Raw genomic sequence first — 18220 nt, forward strand, 5'->3', positions numbered from 1 at the left:
AGATAGTTCTGGTCTTCTGCTCAAATATTTATGTTGAGTAGCCTGTTCAAAGGTGGTAAGCCATCGTTGCCTCTTTGTTCGTTGCAAATCATAAAATATAAACAATGTCCTCTACAACTATGGATAATCTGCTTTAAAAACCTTCTAGATAAACAGCAGGGTGCAGATACCTTAACTAATGTAGCACTCATTCTTAGCAGCTTTTCTTTCTTTCTCCCTCTCTCTCTATCTCTTCCTTCCTTTCTTTCTCTTCCTTTCTTCTTTTCCCCTCTTTCTCTCTCGCTGTCTCTTTCTTCCTTCCTTCCTCTCTCATTCTCTCTCTCTCCCCCCTTTCTTTCTTTCTTTCTTTCTTTCTTTTTTTCTTTCTTTCTCTTCCTTTCTTTCTCTTTCTCTCTTTCTCTTTCTTCCTTTCCTCTTTCTCTCTGTCTCTTTCTTTCTCTTTCTCTTTCTCTTTCTTTCTCTCTCTCTCTCTCTTCCTTTCTTTCTCTCTTTCTCTTTTTCTTCCTTTCCTCTCTCTTTCTTTCTCTCCCTCTCTCTCTCTCTCTTTCTTTCTTTCTTTCTTTCTTTCTTTCTTTCTTTCTTTCTTTCTTTCTTTCTTTCTTTCTTTCTTTAACAGGATGAAGGAAGTATCAAAGAGATTCCTATTACCCACCATGTGAAAGAAGGATGTGAAAAAGCAGATCCGGCACAATTTGAATTGCTTAAAGTCCTTGGTCAAGGATCATTTGGAAAGGTAATGATGAAAATAAACCGTGTTTCTTTTAAATGTTGCATTGGATGTCCCCTATAGCCCCTGATTTTATTCCTCTACTACATACAAGCTTAGTGTTTTTAAGTGCTGGGGAACTTACTATAGTGTGATCCTGTGAGCATTTCAGCAGCAATAGCTATAGCACTTGGACTTACAAACAATAACATATTTAATCTTTATTGTTTGTTGAGGTTTTCCTTGTGAGAAAAATCATTGGTCCTGATGCTGGGCATCTTTACGCCATGAAAGTTTTAAAGAAGGCTTCCTTGAAAGGTATGTTTGATTTAAAATAAAGTTAAAAAATGCTTCTTCTGTGTTTATTTTGATTTGTGAAATAAAATAACCATTTCTAACTTAATCAATTTTATCTTCAAACTCCGTTGAGGATTGTGGTACTTGAACAGAAACGTCCATAGGAATGAATGTGAAATCATGTTTAATATTGTGAACGTGACATATTATTTATATGGAAGCAAGTGGTTTCATTATGGTAGATTTTTTACTAACCAACCGGTTGTCCCAAAGGTGCTTTTTCAGGAGGCAGCTGGGACTTTCTTCTTTTTCTTTTTCTGAAGACGTTTCCCTTTTCATCCAAGAAGCTTCTTCAGTTCTGACAGGACAGTTGGGGAATGGAAGGATTTATATTCCTTGCAGACAGCTGGTCATTTGCATCCTTTTAGAGGGTCGTTGAGGCCACTTGGAGGTTTTTTCTGTGTCTTTAGGGTCATCTGAATGGTGCTCCTGGTTCCTGTAGTCTGCAATTTTTCCTCTGGAAATCCATTCCTACTCCCACACACTGTTTAAAGGGTGTTCATCCCAAATTATATATCTAAAGATTGCAGATCTCTACAGACATCTAACCAGCTGCTTATAGATTTTTTAGCCCTATCTTCAGTTCCTGTTGCAAAAATCTCTTTTGTCTAATCACAGAGATGTAGTAGTGACTGTTTAGACTATATAAAATGAAAGGGAGTCAGCAGTTACTTTTTTATTCTTAGGATTTATTTCCAGAATCGATAAAATATTTAAACTAGATTCACATTAAATCATTCCGGTATTACCCTTTGGTAAGTAGCAGCATGTGGATGACCTTGGTTGACCATCGGAAGCTAAGCAAAATTCCTGATTAAAATTTGAATAAAATTCCGATTACAGATTAACAGAGTTGGAAGGGACCTTGTAGGTCATCTAGTCCAACCCCCGCCCAAGCAGGAGACCCTACACCATTTCGGACAGATGGCAGTCCAGTCTCTTCTTAAAAGCTTCCAGTGATGAAGCTCCCACAACTTCCAAAGGCAACTTCTGTTCCTTTGGTTGATTGTTCTCACTGTCAGAAAATTTCTCCTTATTTCCAAGTTGAATCTCTCCTTGTTCAGTTTCCATCCATGATTCCTTGTCTGGTCTTCTGGTGTTTTGGAAAATAGCTTGACCCCCTCCTTTCTGTGGCAGCTCCTCAAATATTTCACTGGGAAATCTCAGAGCTGTAGATTTACCCTTTAAAACAGGGGTCTCCAACCTTGGCAATTTTAAGACTTGTGGACTTCAACTCCCAGAGTTCCTCAGCCTGCTTTAAAACAGTACTTCTCAACCTTAGCAGATGGTGTGGACTTTCAAGATGTGTGGACTTCAACTCCCAGAATTCTCCAGCCAAATGCTGGCCGGGGAATTCTGGGAGTTGAAGTCCATACATTTTAAAGGTGCTAAGGCTGAGAAACACTGCTTTAGAAGAAGACAGTCCCATATCACTATGTGTAAAAAAAAAAGATAGTCCCATGTAAGTTATCAGAAGCCATGTTCAATTCAATTATTGCCAATATAATGTTGAAGTGGCTATTCTAAATGACTCAACGGAAAAGTTGGCACAGTTCACGAATATCCTGTACTCATGAGTCATACGACAGTTGTGTCTTCTTCATGATGTTTTGCTGTGCTTGATGGTTGGATGTTCATGGTCGTCTGAACTTTCCCCTGGAATTTCCACGGAAATCACTGGAACGCGTCTGAAAATGACTAATAGAAATTTGCTCGTAAAAATCCTTTGTTATATCTGCTTATACATATAGGCATAAATACATATTTAGTTTCACTCTTCTTGGAAAATTTACGTTTGCAGTTCGAGATAGAGTCCGCACAAAGATGGAGAGAGATATATTAGTAGAAGTAAATCATCCATTTATTGTCAAACTGCACTATGGTGAGTATTATTGTCTGTGACTTTGATCAAGGTTTATCCGATACATGTCTTCATTTCTAAGAATTTGAATTATATCTACTAGCTTGGTTTTTTTTTTTAACAAGCCATTTAAGCAGCTATTTTTAAATGTTTCCCACGAAACAGGATTTGTTTAGATCAAAATTTTATTATTTACGTAGCGCATATCATACATGGACTAGCAATATATATTAACATTTCATCTAGCTCAGGGGTGTCAAAGTCAAGGCCCGTGGGCCAATCCGGCCCTTAGGGTGCTTAGATCCGGCCCACGGTGCCTCTGCCAGCGAACATGATGCTTGAGAGGGCCGCAGGCAGCCCTCCTGGACCCCATTTTCAGTCACGACAGCCTCCGTGATAGCCCCATTTTTGCTGACAGAGGGCTGCAGGAGGCCATCGCAGCCAAAATTTTGGGGGGGGGGTGTCTCCGTTTTCACTGGCAGAGGGTGTTGTGGTGCCCCAGCAGCCTGCGGAGCTGGCAATGGAGTCAGACAGTGATGAGGCTGAGGAAGAACATGGGCCAGTCCTGGAGGCTGGGGAAGGCCCGGATGAGGCAGAGATGGGGCCAGGGCCATCGGGGAGTGAGGTGCAGACTCCGGAGCCTCCAGAGGCTGACAGTAGTGAGGCAGAGGAACAGGAGGAGCCTGTTCCTAATGCACGCATGAGAAGAGCTGCCAGAAGGCAAGAGCAGCTCAAGCAAAGAGGACGACTCGGGAGTAGGGCCAAGAGATGATTGGCCCCTCGCATAAGGCTTAAATTGTTGGGGGGGCAATAAGTTGACTTTGTATATAAATATACAAATAGGATGAAGACTATTGCCTTACACAATGTAAGCCGCCCTGAGTCTTCGGAGAAGGGCGGGATATAAATGTAAATTAAAAAAAAAAAAAGACCAGCAACGGCTCTTGGGCTCTTTGTCGGAAAACAACGTTGATAGACTTGCTCCTTGTCTTGCTGCATTTATTTCTTCTTGGCGTCTTCTGCTTCTGAACTTTTGCCAAGAAAAGCTTTTGGTAGTTTGCTTAATTAGACCAAGTTTGGTTATAAGACTGAAGGATTGTGTTATGAAGAATTTGTTTTGATTTAGTTTGGACGATGCTGAGAATGCGTTAATTCTCAGCTGTTCTAATAAAGTCTGTTTGTTTTTGCTTGCATCTAATACTACTTACTTAGGCCTGGGTCACAACAGAGGGCTAGCAAAACAAACTAAAAACAAAATGAAAGGATAAATGTTTCCCCTTTTGCATTGGAGCATGCAAGAAGGGACGGGAAAGGGGAAAGGGAAAGAGGAAAGAAAAAGGAAAAGAAAGAAAGATGGGAAGAGAGTAAGGAAGGAAAAATAAGGAAATAGGGGAAGGAAGAAGAAAGGAGAATATAGAAGGGAGGAAAAAGGGAAGGAAGGAAGGAAGGAAGGAAGGAAGGAAGGAAGGAAGGAAGGAAGGAAGGAAGATTATAATGAGAGAAAGGGAGGGTCTGAGGGAAGTCCTGCCTTAGCAGTTGGCTACCACAGGTGCTTCTGACAAGTCGAGCTGGCCACCCCTACCCTGGCCACGCACCACCATTCCCAAGGTCAAACACAACTCTGATGTAGCCCTCAATGAAATCAAGTTTGACACCTCTGATCTAGGTTAATAAAAAGTAATAAAACATAAATGTGAAAAAGATCTATGTACAAATGTCTAGGCCATCTAACCATTGAATTGCAGCATCGTTTATATTTTTTTAAAAAAATCAGATAGAGAACCAGTATATCGCTCAGCTTACAGCCGGTCACGATGTGATTGACAGTCTGATGTGGGAGCCCATGTGTCACCCACATACATATGTCACCCATTTACACAGAGAGTTCTGGCAGACCCTGGGTGAGATGCAACTCCTATTCAGGACTGCTGACCTGATAGCTCAAAGCTTGGCACCTTTTGAGTGGGGTCATTTATATCTCTTCCTATGTCTGGACGTTCAATGACCATTTGGCTTTCCATTGGGAATCAATGTTAGAAGTTGTTGAACAGTTGTGAAAGTACCAATGGGGACTTCTTGGATTTGAATCTTCCGGCTGATAATCCAGTGGATTTTAGAAGAAAACTCCTTTACTATACTACTATCCTATAATACTAGACAACACCATATCAACAGTAGAATCCTTCAAGTTTCTAGGTTCTATCATATCTCAAGACCTAAAATGGACACCTAACATCAAAAACTTCATCAAAAAAGCACAACAAAGAATGTTCTTTCTGCTCCAACTCAGAAAGCTCAAACTACCCAAAGGAGCTGCTGATCCAGTTCTACAGAGGAATTATTGAGTCTGTCATCTGCACCTCCCATAACTGTTTGGTTTGGTTCTGCAACCCAACAAGACAGACACAGACTTCAACGGATAGTTAGGACTGCAGAAAAAACAATTGCTACCAACCTGTCTTTCACTGAGGATCTGTATACTGCACGAGTCAAAAAGAGGGCTGTGAAAATATCTACAGACTCCTCGCATCCTGGACATAAATTGTTTACCTTCAAAAAGACGCTATAGGGCACTGCACACCGAAACAATTAGACACAAAAACAGTTTTTTCCTGCATGCCATCACTCTGCTTAACAACTAATTCCCACAACACTGTCAAATAATTTACTAAGACTGTATTATTTTTATTCTTCTGTTCCTTACTAGTATCTGTCTCTTCCCACTTATTTCTATAACCATGTTGCTTGTATCTTTCAATTATATTGTTTTTATTTGTTTCCTAGTACGATTTGATAGCTTATTAGTAATCTTGACTATCACTAAGTTGTATCTCTTTATTTTTGATGAATGTATTTTTTTCTCCTTATGTACACTGAGAGCATATACACCGAAGACAAATTCCTTATGTGTCCAATCACACTTGGCCAATAAAGAATTCTATTCTATTCTATTCTATTCTATTCTATTCTATTCTATTCTATTCATGAAGAAGATCACAAAAAATGCTACCTCCCAGGGTAATGCTATTAAATACTAATACAAGCATTTCAAGTTTTACCTAAATATGTGGATATCAATTTAGTATTTTGGTCAAATGTTTATAGAATACCTCTTGGTTAATTACTCTTCCCTTGAATAGTTAAAAGTTTAGAGCCCTCAAAAGTCTTGTATGATTAGGGTATATAATTTAGTGTTTTATCTATGCTGCCTCTCTGTTGTTCCACAAACTGATTCATATTTTATGGCTGCTCTTTCCAGCCTTCCAGACTGAAGGAAAGCTATATTTAATATTGGATTTTCTCAGGGGAGGAGACGTGTTCACAAGATTATCCAAAGAGGTATGTATTTATGGATCTTTTAAAACATAGTGCGAAGTGGTAGCTTTATACTAAGTTTTTATCTTTGCCTTTTCTTCCAAGAAAAGGCTTTGTTTTTTCTTTTTTTTATATTTTCAACATCTATGTGAGAGGGACATTATGCTCAGAGGAGATGACTAACTCAAATCCATTTATTCCATATCTTAGTTTTCAAATCTGGGGTGGTTTTTTGTTTTTTTTTAAATTTGGCCTAAATCTGACTCTCTGTCACTATTCAGCGGTGAAGAAATTGAATCAACTTGCCATTAATATCTCTTAACTTAATCTCCCTCCAAAATTGTGAGGAGAAATTATGATCATGAAGTTAAGAGGGTGGTATTGCTGTTTTTGGCTTTCTGGAGAAAAGGCAGGATTGAATAAATAGTTGCCTCCTACACTGTTATGACTACTTAAAACTCATCTTACTCTCTGCTTTTAGAAATGTTTTTTTTCCCCTCACTCGGAGGAAAGGTTTCTGTGTAAAAACACAACGAGCTCAAATATATTAATAAGTAAAGCATTTCTCGCTATGTAAGAAAGTAAGTCCTTCCCACCCACCCGCACACCCAACCAGGACTTAGAAATGTCTTAGAAGCAGCGGTGAAATCCAAATTTTTCTACTACTGGTTCTGTGGGCGTGGCTTGGTGGGCGTGATGTGGCTTGGTGGGCATGGCAGGGGAAGGATACTGCAAAATCCCCATTCCCTCCCCACTCCAGGGGAAGGATACTGTAAAATCTCCATTCCCTCCCCACTCCAGGGGAAGGATACTGTAAAATCTCCATTCCCACCCCACTCCAGGGGAAGGATACAAAATCCCCATTCCTTCCCCACTCCTGGGGGAAGGATATTGTAAAATCTCCATTCCCACCCCACTCTAGGGCCAGCCAGAGGTGGCATTTGACGGTTCTCCGAACTACTCAAAATTTCCACTACCGGTTCGCCAGAACCTGTCAGAACCTGCTGGATTTCACCCCTGCTTAGAAGGGATGCTAAAAGAAGAAATGCTTCAAAGCACACTGGAGTGCCAAACTCATATCACCTGGCTGCTTTAATGAGTCACAAACAAGTGTTGGACTCAATTTTTGAGGTGCTCCAACCCTGTTCAGATAGAATAACAGACTTGGAAGGGACCTTGGAGGTCTTCTAGTCCAACCCCCTGCTTAGGCAGGAGACCCTACACCACTTCAGACGAATGGTTATCCAACCTCTTCTTAAAAACTTCCAGTGTTGGAGCATTCACACCTTCTGGAGGCAAGTTGTTCCATTGGTTAATTGTTCTAACTGTCAGGAAATTTCTCCTTAGTTCTAAGTTGCTTCTCTCCTTGATTAGTTTCCACCCGTTGCTTCTTGTCCTGCCTTCAGGTACTTTGGAGAATATTTATTTATTTATTTATTTATTTATTTAGATTTTTATACCGCCCTTCTCCCGAAGGACTCAGGGCGGTGTACAGCCAAAAAGATAAAAACTCAATATATATACAATTAAAAACAAAAATTTAAAACAGAGCATATTACAAAAGGCCGACATTAAAAATTTAAAAATTTAAAAATTTAAAAACCCTAAAACAATAAACCCCAATTAAAATTTAATAAAACTATTAAGCCAGTCCCGCTTGAATAAATAAGTATGTTTTTAGCTCACGGCGATAGCTTGACACCCTCTTCTTTGGGGCAGCCACTGATAATTGCAGAGTTTTGTCTTTTAATTGTTTGCTGCCTCTCATTTTCATTTTCTATGATCTTGGAGATTCATCATATGGAATTATTTGGGATACTTGAATAATCTTGTTCATTTGGACCTTTTTCCCCATGCAGAGGAATTAGGTATTCTGCTGGACACATGTTCTTCCAGAGCTCAACCATGCCACTTCCTTTCTAATCATTCATTTGTCATCGATGAGATGCATCAAAAAGGCATGCTCTGAATATTTATTCTTGGAGAACTAAGAGGATCAATGTCCATGGAGATTCTCAGTCACCCAGGTCATGGTTGTCCCGAAGGTGTTTTTTCAAAGGGCAACTGGAATTCGTTTTCCCTTCTGCTTTCCTTCGTCTTCAAGGGAAAAAAATGAAAGTCCAGTTGCCTTTTGACAAAAAGCACCTTTGGGATAATAAGATCAATATTTGTCCTTTTTAAAGTTGCATGTGTACAGTTCCACCTTGTGGGTCATCCAAGATCACAGACAACGTGCAGTGAGTACGGACTAGTAAATTTGCATCGCAGATCTTTAAACTTTGTAGGATTTGCTAACGTCTTTGATGTACAGAAATTTAACCAGACCGGAATGTAAATCTATATAGTTCTTATTAGGTTATGTTTACAGAGGAAGATGTGAAATTCTACCTCGCAGAACTGGCTCTAGCTTTGGATCACCTGCACAGCTTGGGAATTGTATACAGGGACTTGAAGCCAGAAAAGTAAAGTAAAATGTATTTTATCCACTATTATGGTACTCTTATTTAAACCCTTCTTTGTATTTGCCATAAAATAAATGTGGAATCACTGCTATACAGGTAGTCCTTGACTTAAGACTACAAATCAGCCCAAAATCTTTGTTGTTAAGTGTGACATTTGTTAAGTGAATTTTGCCCCATTTTACAATCTTTCTGGCCACTGTTGTTAAGTGAATCACTGCAGTTGTTAACCTAGTTATACCGTTGTTAAGTGAATCTGGCTTTCCCATTGACTTTGCTTGTCAAAAAAGTTGCAGAAAGTGAACATGTGACTTTGAGACACTGCAACCGCCATAAATATGAGTCAAACAATTACCAATTGTCTGAATTTTGATCAAACAAAATGGATCAAGTGTGAAAAACCACCATAAGTCATTTTTTTTCAGTGCTGTTGTAACTTGGAACAGTCACTAAATGAACTGCTGTAAGTCAAAGATTACCTCTACTCTCCTTTTTTTTTTTTTTTACAAAATATGTTTTCATAAAATTCTTAATTAATTAAATGTAAATACTATAGCATTTTAATTTGTCTTATTAAAATATTCCTGTTATGTGCATTGGTGAATGTGAATTTTAATTTTCAGCATTTTGCTTGATGAAGCAGGACATATCAAGTTAACAGGTAGGTGAAACTTATTAGTATAGCTTATTTTAATTTTTTTTTTTTTACATATATAGCATCAACTGATTAAAACAGGAGGTATTTTTAAATGAGTCAAGTTGTTGCTGGATAGATTCATCCGTCATGTCCTCCTTTATCCCTTCAAATTATTTTTCAACTTTTTGTTGAAGAAACGCTACGTTCCTAAAAGAATCGGTTTATTTTAGTCTGGCTTTCATCTCTTCTTGAGCTTTCCTCCAGTGTCCATTCCAGCTGGTGGAGAATCTGCAAGATATGGTCAAAAAAAGTAAAGAGAGAAGCCATGATGCTTCAAAGAAAGTTCCACCCATTTTTATTGTTTATTGACTCATTAAGAAAACTTATCTGGCTTCCCAACTCACACATGGTGACACCAGGTGGCTAATACAAATAACACCCCAAATATAAAACCCAATAAACCTCACCTCCCTGGTGACAACAAGCAAGCAAGATGGGCTCCATATTACCCAGAACCACTGGCAAAACTATGTCTTCAGGGCCTTTCAAAAGAGTTTCAAGGTGGGAACCAAACATCTCCATTGGGATGATGTTCCATTGGTCCTTCTTCTTGGTCCTACTAGATCAGGGGTCAGCAACCTGCGGCTCTGGAGCCACATGTGGCTCTTTCATCCCTCTGCTGCTGCTCCCTGTCGCGGGTCAGCTCCACAATTGATAGGGCTTTCGGTTAGGACAGGTAGAGGAAAAAGGAGGAGGAGACTCTATGCTAGGAGGAGACTATATGGTGGGGGAACCGGACTTCCAGTCAGCAGAGGAAAAAGGATGCCACGCTAGGAGGAGACTCTATGGTGGGAGGAACCAGACTTCTGGTCGGCTCCAGAATTGAATGGGGGGCTTCCGGTTAAGACCTTTGTGGCACTGAGTGTTTAAGGTTGTCAACCCCTGTATTAGATGGACCTCGTTAAGGAGGGGGAATATCCTCACACTGATGGGTTGGATAGATATAACTTGGAAAAGACGGTCCTTCAAATAACCTGGACCCATTTTTAAGTGTGGTACACATAGACAACAGGTGGAGCATCAATCACAGTGACTGTTCTCTTGATTTCTCTGACTGCATCCTGTGAATACATCTGCCAGCTGGCTGTTGTACTCTCATCTGTCATAGCAGACCTGTAACATCAAAGTATAATGCCTAGTAACAGAACTCTACAGTATGTGCAAAAGCAGGCTTGCAAATGCATAATCGTTCACTGCAAAGCTAGAATTTTCAACGTATAACGAAGCAGAAAATTGTTTGTTTTTGCAAAGCATTAAGCAAAGATGATTAGGGGACCGGAGGCTAAAACATAAAGAACAGTTGCTGAAATTGGATATGTCTAATTCGATGAAAAGAAGGACTGGGCACCCCCACATGATAGCAGAGTTCAAATGGTTGTCCAATCTCTTCTTTAAAACTTCCAGGGTTGGAGCATTCACAACTTCTGGAGGCAAGTTGTTCCACTGATTAATTGTCCTAACTGTCAGGAAATTTCTCCTTAGTTCTAGGTCGCTTCTCTCCTTGATCAATTTCCACCCATTGCTTCTTGTCCTGCCCTCAAATGCTTTGGAGAATAATTTGACTCCCTCTTCTTTGTGGCAGCCCCTGAGATATTGGAAGACTGCTATCATGTCTCCCCTAGTCCTTCTTTTCATTAAACTAGCACCCAGTTCCTGCAACCGTTCTTCATATGTTTTAGCCTTCAGTCCCGTCATCATCTTTGTTGCTCTTCTCTGCACTCTTTCTAGATGTGCTTAGTAAGTAACTACATAAATATAGCTTTTTAACATTTTTTTTTGTTTCATATGGTACAATCCTAAGCTTAAACCTTCTTCCATTTTGTTTCTAGCACTAGGTCAATCACTTGCTTCTCAATGTTTCGTTGTGCTAGTGATCAAATTTCAAATAATACTCCAAACATTGGTTGAAATTAACATGATGCAAGTTAAAACATTACACTTCTTAGCTTACACCTACACTCTTAGCTTCTTGCTCTCTCTCTCTCTCTCTCTTTATTTATTTCTTGAATCGATATAGCTGCCCCTCTCATGCATCGGAATCTGGGCTATGTACACAATGAAAACACAAAGCTAAATAATCACCCTCATTCAAACACAAGCATTAAAAATGAGTTAAAAGTAGTTTAACTCAGCCTTTCAGCCGAGACCGAGTGTGCAGTTGTACAGTTGCATATGTTGTACTTTCAGAGACAGCCATGTGGATTTTCTTACCCATTTTCAGCCTCTCTGGAATATGTAAATTTTCTCATGTGCTTTTGATTCTTATGGTCATGCTGTTTAGAGTATCTGGTGTGTTTCATAAGAAGCCGTTCCATTTGGATCTGTCAAAAAGTAATAATTGCTTATTTATAACATTTCCTAGACACCAACTGTTAGGGCAACTAATATGTATGTACAATAAAAGCAAAACAAATTCTCCAGTAAGATAATAAAACAACTAATCAAAACAAGTGTTACAACAACAACACTCTGTAATCGCAGAAACGCAATTAATTTAAAACTAGACAGCAGCTTTTAGCCTATTGAAGAAATACTGATCCTCGTTATTCTAATTCGGTGCTTAACTGCAGGTAGCTGAGACTACATTTTATTGCTGAATGTTGACTAAAAATGACACCTGGGAACTTAGCAGACTTCAAGGAAAAGCTGTGTTAGCTAGCTTGCTGCACCATAGGCTGAAAATATTAAGGGTGAGCAGAAATAAGTATACAAGCTCAGCATAGATTCTGCTTTTTGGGGGAGAAAAAAGGTGACCGTATGTATATATTCAATACATTTGTGAGATGATGCAAAGAAGGGCTTGCGTTAAGTTAGAATAGAATAGAATAACAGAAGGAAGGGACCTTGGAGGTCTTCTAGTCCAACCCCCTGCTTCGGTTGAAATTCTCCACTTGGAGAAAGATACACCATTGAAAATTTTAGCTTGTTTTTTGTACCATTGTATAAATCTGTCCCTTTGTTGTGTCTGTGCCCCCCGAGCCGGGCCTGCTGCCAGAAAGTGACTCAGAGCCAGGCCTGCTGCCAGAAAGTGACTTGGACAATGAGGGGGAAGGGCCGTCAGGACTTACCTCGGGAGCACCGGCTTCCCTGGCTCAGCTCCACGAGCCAGAAGCAGGCCAGGTGAAAGAGATAACAAGGCCTCCATCCCCTGACTCTTTCCCCCTCCCCCCAGACCATGCCTGCAGACCCAGCTGACAGCAATCAGGCATGGTTGAATCCTAGGTTTCGTAGGCAGGAGAGGAGGGAACAACAGAAGCAGGGGTGGGGCAGGCCTAGGAAGTGCTGAGTCATGGAGCCACACCCCACAGGATATAAAAGGCAGCCAGAGCTACTATGTCTCTTTGTAACAGGCAAATCTACTGATTGACTAGAGCTGAAGTTTGTGACTCACCAGCGTCGTGGAAGATAATGAGGGCTCTTGGCAGACGCTGGCTCTTTTGTTGCCAGAGCTGATAGTGCCGGCTAATTAAGCCATCATTCGGACAGAGGCGGAGGAGGACAGAACACCCTTGGACACTGGAGAAAGCCATACAGAGATCAAAGCAGTGTTTCTCAACCTTGGCAACTCTTTAAGATATGTGGACTTGAAGTCCCAGAATTCCCCAGCCGGCCATGTCCACAAATCTTAAAGCTATCAAGGTTGAGAGACACCGGATCAAAGCCCTGGACTGATGGAGCTTCCCAGAAACTGGGCTAGAGTTAAGTCCAAACCAGTTCTCCCCTTCAAACTTTTCATTGACCCAGGGGTGAGGCATATTGCTTTTACATCTAAAACAAGTCCATATCTTTATGGGTGATGCACAATCATAACTGACTTTATCTATAATGTATTCTTCAAACCAAGCATAAAGTTGTAACATCAATGAATCATGAATTCATCTACAGTAACTTAGGAAGGGAGAGGAAAGATAGCGCTAGAACTTGGTTGTGTCATTATGCAGCTTGTGGGTATTTCAACGAGCTTCCATGGGGCCATTCTAATTGCTTTATTATTATTATTATTATTATTATTATTATTATTATTATTATTATTATTATTATTATTATTATTATTATTATTATTATTATTATTATTTATTAAATTTTTATACCGCCCTTCTCCCGAAGGACTCAGGGCGGTGTACAGCCAAAGATAAAACACAATACATATACAATTAAAACCAACAATTAAAACCTAGCAAATTACAAAAGGCTGATAATTAAAAGTTTAAATTTAAAATTATAAAAAAATTATAAAAAATTTAAAAAACCTAATAAAAACCCCAATTTAAGATTAAAACTATAAAAACCAGTATGCCAGTCCCGCTTGAATAAATAGATATGTTTTTAGCTCACGGTGGAACGGTGGGCAGTTAGAAAATGTTACTACTAACAGAGATACGAAAGTGGCCGGTAGGTATAAAAAGGTTGACTACCCCTGATTTAAACTATAGAAAGGAACCTATCAGCTTTCGGGTCTTGTTGGGTCTCAGGGGGTACCTGCAGCAAGGAGAAATTTGATCAAAATGATGACATGAGCATCACCACATGTTGCAAACATGGCCTCTTATGTCCTACATGCAACCTTACAATGCAAGTATGAAAAGGCTGGGGTTTCTACCATGACCCATGACTGGATAAGAAATTAAGAAGCGATCATAACCTTCCATCACCACTTCTCATTGGGTAGGGTTGAAGAAAGTAGAATTTTCATGACCATTGCTGGAGGGCCATTGTTGTCTCATCTCTAGGTCACTTTACTTCCCCTAAAAAAAAACTTACATGCTAATCTTCTTCTGTCTATGACTGATGTTTGCTCAGAATTTCTTTGCTTGGTATGTCTTTGTGATGCTCTTTTAGACTTCGGCTTAAGCAAAGAATCGGTCGACCAAGAGAAGAAAGCTTATTCTTTCTGCGGTACTGTAGAATACATGGCCCCTGAAGTTGTGAACAGGCGGGGCCACAACCAAAGTGCTGATTGGTGGTCGTTTGGTGTTCTCATGGTACTGTGCATTAATAGCCCAGTTTTGTGTTTGCATGTCATAAGCATTTGAGACTCTTGGTGCATGAAGGATAGAATGGAACATTTGCATTTCACAGGGTTGAACTGCGGAGTCTTCTGCGGTGATCTCTGAGCTTGGTTGTTTTCCTGCAGATATTTCATTACCCTATTAGGTAACATCATCAATAACTGCACGCACTGATGATGTTGCCTAGTTTGGTGATGAAATCTCTCAAAGAAAACTGCTCAGCTCAGAGAGCACCAAAGACCACACAAATTATTGTAATCGGGTTTGATATTTTTGAAGTTGTAGGTTAAGTACTTTTATTTGTTTGGGGTTTTATTGCCATGAATGTTTTGTTTATTTTATTTTAATTTTATTTTATACTCTTAGCATGGGGGTTTTACTATATTTTATTTTATAAGATGCCAGGAGTCAGAAATATTCGATGATAGACAAATGTAATGTGATGTAATAAGTTATAATTTATAATTATAATATTTCTGCTGCTAAGCGTACATCATGGCGGAAAGTGTGTTATTTGAGCTGAACTGAACACACTTTATGTTAATTTTTTGAGCCAAATAGCTGAGAAAGGAACACTTAAAACCAGCATTGGATGTTGAAAAACATATTACATACTGCTATAGTAAATTTGGTTGTAATGAAGTCTTTACCGTTGTCATTAACTCTTGAAACAAAGTTATAAATGTATTTTCAGCCATCATAGTTTTGTCTGACTATTTAAATATCTTAAGTTAATCAAATCTGTATTAGTGCAAAGTGTTTAGAAAGCATTTAATGTTATCAAAATTGTTTAATATAGATTTATTATTTAGCAGATATTATGAATTTAACAATTCTGTTAGTGTTTTAGTGCAAGTTAGTCTGCCTTCACAATACATTATAATAAGAAGCAGGCTTTTCTTAAAACTCAATTCTAGAAGCTTGTTTGTTAGTTTGTTTTCTAAATGTTTTTGGTCTTTGTTTCTTTCTCAGTTTGAAATGCTGACTGGTACTTTACCTTTCCAAGGTAAAGACCGAAACGAAACTATGAATATGATACTCAAGTAAGTATTTTTTTTTCTGTTCTGTTCCATTGCTAAGTATTTGCAAGTTAAAAAAAATGGAATGCAATACATGGTATTGATATGATAAAATGATTATCAGGTGGGATAAATGATACCCCTGCCCAAAATTCTTCATGATCTAAGCTGTTTGAAAATTTCACAATAGACAAAAGTGAGCGATTTTGAGATAGGATATTTTTATTTCAGGTTGTCAGGTTTTAATTAGCTTCAAAGTGTTGATCAAAGCAAAGCAAAACTTCTATTCCAGTTGTCTGGTCAGGGAATCCTACCGGTGAATAGCGCAGGCTGGTAAAGCCTGTTATTAAGAACACAAAGCCTGCAATTACTGCAGGTTCGAGCCTGGCCCAAGGTTGACTCAGCCTTCCATCCTTTATAAGGTAGGTAAAATGAGGACCCAGATTGTTGGGGGGGCAATAAGTTGACTTTGTAAAAATATACAAATAGAATGAGACTATTGCCTTATACACTGTAAGCCGCCCTGAGTCTTCGGAGAAGGGCGGGGTATAAATGTAAACAAAAAAAAAAAAAGGTATTTATCCATTTTTAAAATGGATGAGGAACAAACATTAGCATTTGGCTTAATCCTTAGGACAGCGGTCCCCAATCTTTGTGGCTTGGGTGGGCTGGGGTGGGGGGAACTGGGCGGTGCGAGGGGTGAGCTGCTGCACGTGTGCATGTCTGCTGGCCCACCGCTTGTACGAGTGCAGCTGTACACTACCCTGCCACTTGTGCAATGTGTGCGGGCTGGCCCTCCGCTCACACGGCTCAGTTCTGAATAGGCCACAGCCTGGTAGTAGGCTGCAGCCTGGGGTTTGGGGACCCCTGCAGAAGTGGGCTGCTAGGGGTTCTCATGGGTTCGGGAGAACTTCTAGTTAAGATTCTGTGCAGTTCAGAGAACCCTCCAAATCCCACTTCTGGCTGGCCCCGCCCCTCCCAGGAGTCACACATGGCCCGTTTTGGATACAGGTAAATGCAGGGTGTGCACGGAGGCTCAGGGAGGGCGAAAAACAGGCCTACCGGAAGTTTGGGAGGCTCTGGAGGCCCAGAGGGCTTCCAGCACCGGGGAGGCCGTATTCACCCTCCCGGAGACCGTGTTCACCCTCCCGGAGGCTCAAGGAAAGCCTCCAGAGCCCAGGGAAGGCAAAAATGCTCCCCCACCGCCATAGTGCGGGAGGCCAACTAGACCACGCCCACTATGGCCACGCCCACCCAACAACTGGGCAGAGAACACCTTGCTAAAATTGTTGAAGCCCACCCCTGGACCCCTGCCTTAGGATAATACTGTCAGATAAAGGATTAGTAATAAAGTTTTCCTGTTCATCTTGCAAGAAATTGGTTGAGGAATGACCGGTTGTCCTTTGTGCAAAATAGCCCGTAAAACTCCAGACAATAAACAAAGATATAAATGCTATAAACGGATATTAACATCCGTGCCAATTTAATCGGACTAAATGCATCCATCCAGCTGATAATCTTAACTGGGGCTTATTTTTGGGGTAGGGCTTACATTACAAGCATCCTGAAAAATCATGCTAGGGCTTATTTTTTGGTTGGGTCTTATTTTCGGGGACTTAAGTTAGAACGATAATTTCTTGTCTCTTTGAACAATCACATGTGCAGTGGAAAACACCTGTTCAAAGGCCCATTTGAGTAAATTGTTTGCATTTGATTTTTTTTTAATTAGAAAGCACTTCTTGAATCCGAATTGTCTCTTTTCCCAGAGCAAAACTTGGAATGCCACAATTCCTTAGCCCCGAAGCTCAGAGTCTCCTGAGGATGTTGTTTAAAAGGAATCCTTCAAACAGGCTTGGTAAGTTAATCCTGCCTAAATCAGTCTTTCTTGAGGTGGACATTTCCAGATGTTCTGGACCTTCACCTCAAAATACTACGGTCAAAGGATAGAGAAGAGAAACGCCTTAGTCTGCAACATTGCAAAAACTCCAGGCTGGTGGACTTTTTTGTAGCATTTCATAACCTCCCTGATTATGTCCACAAGACCACCAGTCTGGAGTTTTTGCAATGTTGCAGACTAAGGCATTTCTCTCCTCTATCCTATTATGGATAGTGGTTCTTGCCTTTCAAGCTAGTTTAGGAAGCTTGAAGGTATATATAGAAGAAAGAGAATTAGAAGCCATCTCTTTCCCAGAAAGCACTTGGGTATTATTTTATTTAATTTTATTTATTTGATTTTTATACCGCCCTTCTCCCGAAGGACTCAGGGCGGTGTACAGGCAGAATAAAACGAACAATACAAAATACAATTAAAACGGAATTTAAAAAACTTATTTAAATTAGCCTGAAAATTTAAAAATTTACCATAAACTAAAAAAACCCATTTAAAATTAATCAAATTTAACATTTAAAATTCAATTTAAGCCAGCCCCGCGCGGATAAAAAGGTGTGTCTTCAGTTCGCGGCGGAAAGTCCGAAGGTCAGGTATTTGGTGTAAACCTGGGGGAAGCTCGTTCCAGAGTGTGGGAGCCCCCACAGAGAAGGCCCTTCCCCTGGGGGCCGCCAGCTGACATTGTTTGGCGGACGGCACCCTGAGAAATCCCTCTCTGTGAGAGCGTACGGGTCGGTGGGAGGCATGTGGTGATACTACACTATGAAACTCCAGAGTACCACAGGGTCAAAACTAAGATAACAAATATTGATTTTATTAGAGTTGGTCAGTGTCAGCCAGATGTTTAGACTTGGTATGGCATTTCTATCCACCTAGCAAATGGGTTCTCAAAGACCTGGGTCAGGCAGG

At 40.1% G+C, this 18220-nt stretch overlaps 1 protein-coding gene across 2 annotated transcripts in view; it reads left to right on the plus strand.

The window, feature by feature from the left end:
• The window catches only part of RPS6KA6 (ribosomal protein S6 kinase A6), a 99045-nt gene that overhangs the window by 46490 nt on the left and 34335 nt on the right, over positions 1-18220 (plus strand). For both annotated transcript variants that reach the window (XM_058196874.1, XM_058196875.1), the window contains exons 3-11: positions 617-733; positions 943-1024; positions 2865-2945; positions 6184-6263; positions 8595-8701; positions 9322-9359; positions 14235-14377; positions 15377-15447; positions 17190-17278. In XM_058196874.1, coding sequence (XP_058052857.1) covers positions 617-733; positions 943-1024; positions 2865-2945; positions 6184-6263; positions 8595-8701; positions 9322-9359; positions 14235-14377; positions 15377-15447; positions 17190-17278 — 808 coding nt within the window. The remainder of the gene's footprint in view (positions 1-616; positions 734-942; positions 1025-2864; positions 2946-6183; positions 6264-8594; positions 8702-9321; positions 9360-14234; positions 14378-15376; positions 15448-17189; positions 17279-18220) is intronic.

Source organism: Ahaetulla prasina, chromosome 11 (assembly GCF_028640845.1).
Source record: "Ahaetulla prasina isolate Xishuangbanna chromosome 11, ASM2864084v1, whole genome shotgun sequence".
Lineage (NCBI taxonomy): Eukaryota > Metazoa > Chordata > Lepidosauria > Squamata > Colubridae > Ahaetulla > Ahaetulla prasina.